Source organism: Phalaenopsis equestris, unplaced genomic scaffold, assembly GCF_001263595.1.
Source record: "Phalaenopsis equestris unplaced genomic scaffold, ASM126359v1 Scaffold000002, whole genome shotgun sequence".
Lineage (NCBI taxonomy): Eukaryota > Viridiplantae > Streptophyta > Magnoliopsida > Asparagales > Orchidaceae > Phalaenopsis > Phalaenopsis equestris.
Window position 1 is genome coordinate 52688600 of NW_018164444.1, and position 5448 is coordinate 52694047.

At 34.7% G+C, this 5448-nt stretch overlaps 1 protein-coding gene across 1 annotated transcript; it reads right to left on the reverse strand.

Moving 5' to 3' along the window:
* Positions 1-1489: 1489 nt before the first annotated feature.
* On the reverse strand, positions 1490-4133 carry LOC110034387 (transcription factor RF2a-like). The gene is given in 5 exon segments (XM_020738658.1): positions 1490-1820; positions 2650-2734; positions 2852-2984; positions 3056-3302; positions 3305-4133. Coding segments are annotated over 5 exon segments (1083 nt in total). The 5' UTR covers positions 3837-4133; the 3' UTR covers positions 1490-1734.
* Positions 4134-5448: the final 1315 nt, after the last annotated feature.

The following is a 5448-nucleotide window of genomic DNA, read 5'->3' on the forward strand; positions in this document are numbered from 1 at the left end:
AACTTTCGGCATTTTTCCCTCAAGATTCCTGAATTAGTCGACTTGATTAGCCGACAAAGATTCGGTCCTCAACTGTTTCCCTTTCTTAACCTTATTCTTCTTTACAGAGACCGAGGGCCCGCAACCCATCTTGGTAACAATTATGGGGTCCACGGTGATCCAGCTGGAACCATCAGCCATGATGCAACTCAGTTAATTAGGAAAAAAATTGATGGTAACATATGTCATGCCAAGCTTATGACTATTTATGGAGCACACTAGACACAAAATCTAAAGGGAATTTAATTATCAAATTAATTTTTTTGATTTTAGCACCACTGATTATTAAATAATTTTCCTGTCTTTATTGTAGCTATCACTTTCAAGGAGCAGGAAAACTTTGAGAACTAATATGTATACACTAGAACTGCCTACACAAATCTTAAAGCAATCGAGCGGCCCAGAATAGTGGTTGGATGATCGAGGTGCATACCAAAAGAGCATGATCTTAACTATTCATTCAACAACCGAACGTCTGATTGAAGTCAACCGACATACTATGACAAGAGATTCAATTGGAGAACCGCGTCTGTAGTCTCAATCGCCTGAAAGCTCCTCACAAGGTCGCCCAATCGTAGGAAGTCGACAACCGGTTTTTTGACTTCTACAGGCGCTACAATCATATGACCAGTCACCTCAGTTCACCGAATTTGTTGGTTATCGTCATATTCAAATTAAAATTGTAATACATATTTGATATAAATAGGACGATTTTCATAATCATTATCTCCGTATTTTAATTGTACAAATATGTCTCCATAAATAGAAGGCAAAAAGACGAATAAAAGGGTTTTCCCCTGTTTTTCTATTGTGATTTGCCTAATTCTCCCTCTCTCTCTTTCTCTTCCTCTTTCTCTCAGCTTTAACCCTCTAGGCATGTTCACAAAGGACAACTTAAGATTCAGCAATGATGATGGGAAGGTGGTTGAATCTTATTAAGCGGAGATGGTTGAGGGTAAAACATGCATCTCAATGATAAAATTTATTACGTGCAAAGTCTGAATATATCTGATTGCATATAATAATATTTTACACTACTGTACACATGTTGTACAACATTATATGCCAATGTCGTACTTAAAACTCGAATACATTCAAATTCCATTCGTAATATTGAAAGCATCATTAATACAATCACATTTAAAAAATTGTGGTACAACTCTAAAAATTGGCGGTGAGAAAATTAGAAAAGAGAACACAAATTGGAGGAAAAACCTCATTTTTCTTTCATTCCAATCTCCAAAATGAAGATTATTTATAGACACACAAGAACTATTAATTCATGATATTTAACTACCTAATTAACTTCAATTAACTTAATACAAAAATTAATCATCTCATAGTATCGCATCAAAATAAATATTTAATTCTTCATTAAATATACTTTTCAAATTAAAAAAAAACACATCCACTAAAAAAATCATATATTATTTAATTTCATTGCCTCGGTTCATTGAGCACCTTTCCATCACCAGATCAAGAGAAAAAGAAAAAGAAGCCCATAAATCAGCAGAACAAATACAACCTCTTAAACAGTTACAACAATTGAATCAAATCAATTAAAACTTACAGCAGGCTACAATATAAATGGCTATTTATAAGAATAATTAAAAAAATGCATAAAGAAACGAAGATTAAAGTTAAATTTAATGAAAACTGGCTCGTTAAAAATGATTCCTCAAGATTTAGTTAAATTTACATGTGTTGGGAGAGGGACTTGTCCAACTCGGCGGTGGCAAGTCTCAGGCGCTGGACCTCTGCACTGAGAGCTTCATTGAGCGCTGCGAAGCATACAAATAGATTAATATGAATAAAATAAGAGTTCAACTTATGAATTTCATTACTATTATTTCTGTTTTTTTAATAAAAAGAGAATGTCTCAAAATATTAATTTAAAATATTTACTTAACTTTTTAATTTCAAAAAATATACTAATAATTACATCCCTCTAAATGTAAATACTTAATAATAATTAAATATCAATTATATTTTTAATTTAATAATCATATTTCCAATAGTTTTAGGAAAATCAAAGAGAATAAACTATTAAACATAAACACTCACTATTCCTTAATATTCAATTTCATCATCATTCTCCTTAAATTTGATTCCGCAGCTTATCATGAGCTTCCAAATTTCTAACCAAATATGATAGTTCACCCATTTGTCTGTGCTAATGAATAATCCTTCGTTTTTCTTCTTCTTCTTATTCTTGTTTTTTTAAGCTATTTATATGTGGAACACTCAAATATTACATATTTACAGAACAAATATCTAATCACATTCATTTCAGTAATACGATCCAAAAACTTAAACAGAAATCATAAATTAGATCCCTATCTCATTCATTTGGTAAAGAAAAAAAAAACATTATGTGCAGATGATCCGATGAGAATACTCCTGGTGTATTAAGTGTATTGCGAATATACTCGGTGCACACTCCTAATCCACACATACTTATGGATGACCATGTATTAATAAAGGCTCCATGAAAAATTGCCATATTTAACTTTGGTCATCATTTTATTGTTTCTTCTCGTGCAATTTTGATAATTATATACTAGAAAATTCATGATTAAAACATTGCATAAAAAATTTTAAAAAAAATACCATCTTTTAGGTGCGCCTGTTGCTCCATGGCCTGTAGCCTAATCTTTAATTCATTGTTCTGAGTAGCAAGCCCAGACGAGTCTCCCTATACCACAATTACAAACATAAACTTTCTTAGTCCCAAAAAAATCACAAAAGTTGATCAAATTTGCATTTGTTGCAAAAATAACGACATCAAAGTGTAAGAAATTGGAAGACTCGCCCGCAGGAAATTTAGTTGAGTTGATAGTATTGTAGCTTCAGTCTGCAATGCCTGAACTTTGGTTTCCAGCTCTGAAATATAACGCACCTTTCTTTCCTTAGAACGAGCAGCAGAGTGACGATTGGCCAATATCCTGAAATCAAAGAACCAGAAATCAATCCAAACTTGTATAAGAGCCAAAAACTTAATAAAACAGAAGTGCACCTTTTGGCACGTTTTGGATCAGCCAGAGCGATCTCCTCCAGTTTTTTATCCGCCATTATCTTCTTCAGCTCCGTCCCGCTGAATTCCCCTCTCCCAAACTCCAAGCTGAAGGTCGCGTCCATCGAATCGCACTCAGAGCTCATGCTTCTCTTACACCCAGAAGAGGGGGAAGGCGAAACCCCAATCGATTTCTCGCAAAAGTTAACCCTACCTACCAATCCATCCAACGAAATGCTTCTGGAATGCCCTTAGCAGCTGGAACTGATTCACCAGCCAAGGCACAGTCAATCGCACAGCTCTCCGCCTCGCTCTCGCTGCTACAAGCGCCGCCTGTCTTGCTGTTTCCGCTTCCCCTGCTTTCCATTTCGTCTCGACGGTTATCTAAGGATTCTACCCAACCAAACCCATCCAAATTGAGAAACGCGTCGAAAAGATCGTCGCCGACATTAGCTTCCAATTTGCTCACCAAGAAGCGCTCGGCACTATCATCGATCGGCTCCGGCTTCACCGCTGGTGGGAGATCGCTGCGGGATCGACGGTGGATCGTGCAATTCTGAAGACTATCGCCCGAGGCAGCGGACAAGTCCGGGGAGTCGGAAAAGGAGGAGATCGGGGAGGTTTTGCGGTAAGGGGAGGGGCTCAACGGCGGGAGTGAGTCGAGGGAGAAGAATGTTGGCCGAGAAAGGGATCCATTGTGAAAGCTAGCAGGAAGCAGACTCAATGGAGTCGGCGGTGCGGCCTGTGAGTAGGGAATCGTGGGAGGAGTGCTGGATCTACCCATGGACAGGATTCGAGCAGCAGAGTGTTATCTCTCCGAGTACACGAGAAGAGATATCTATGGAAGCTCTTCAGAAGAAATTTCAGGTCGGGGTTTCGGGAGGAGGACGGGGGTTGGATTGCTGTGGCTGCCGTTAAATGCGCGCCGTGCAGTCCATAAAGAAGGAGGTCGGTTATGTGGCGGTGATCGGGTTTTCGAATGGGGGCTTTGGTACGAAATGTGAAGGGAAGCACGTTGTCGCAAAATACGTGGTGGTCAATCGAAGTGAAGCGTCCACGTGATCGAGAGTTTTTTTATAGAGAGTAGTGGGCAGTATGAAGGTTTATGTCCGGATCGTCAAGTTATATATATATATATATATATATATAGCATTCATTTTAATTTTTAAATAACTTATTAATGCTATTTTTATGTGAATAAAAATTAAAATTGCTGTACTTTTAAATATTTAATTTTTTAAAAATTTAAATATAAAATAATTAAGCCTAAAAATTTAGATATTAAAAATATATAAATATATAAAATAGATTTATTTTCGGTAATTTTGAAATGTCTATAATGTTAATTTTGTAAGGCTTTAAGCTCATAGTAAAAAAAAAAAAATGATGTCTTTCAACAATTTGATCATTGTTAAAGCCCCAAATTAAGAAGAAAATGGCACAAATTTGTTAGATTTTAGAGATATTGAAAAGGCCAACTACTCTTTACATCGCTCATCAAAAAATTAAGAATAAAAAAAAACACTTTGGGTTGTAAAAATGGACAAAAGTTGAGGTGGGAGAGTAAAGGCCAATATAATGAATGATTTATAGAGATGCAACACCTAAGAGAGTGAGATATAAGTAGACTAATTTAAAAGAAATTTAAATAAAGCAACAAAGAAGTGAAACTTTCATTGAGAAATTCTATGGCTTCATGCTTAACAATATTCTTAGCACATTTAAAATAATAAGTGTCTTTATAAATGATCAATATCTTGGGTCAATTAGGAGTAATTGTTATATTATTTCCCTTGTGACAAGTATTGCACACATTATTGAATTCTATTGAATTTATATGTGAACGCTTTCCTAATAGATTAAAGAAAAAAACATGCATTCTTTATGGACTGAATGGCGCAATTAGGATTAATTGTTATATAAAAGGGCAAGATAGAAAAACTAATGGATTCTTTTTTTTTTTTTTTTTTTTTTTAATTTTTTTTTTTTTTTTTTTTTTTTTTTGAATGCTAGACAATTCTCAAGAGCATAAATAAATTAAGTTGAATATTCAAAACACACACAGATAGGGCTGTCAAAACGGCTCGTTGTTCGCGAACAGCTCGTGTTCTGCTCGTTAATTTCGTTCGATAAGTTAACGAGCCGAACACGAACTAAGATGTGTTCGTTCGTGTTCGGCTCGTTTTGGCTCGAAATATGACTCATCAAGTTTATATATATATATATATATAAAGTATTTTAAAAAAATCTAATTGACTACAATATACAAAGATTTATAATCAATTAAAATATTGATTAAGAAAATAGAATAAAAATTATTAAATTAGATTCAAATGATGTTTTAATATAAGTAATAATGTTTAAATCTTGCTCAAACCCTTATTGTTTTATGGCTA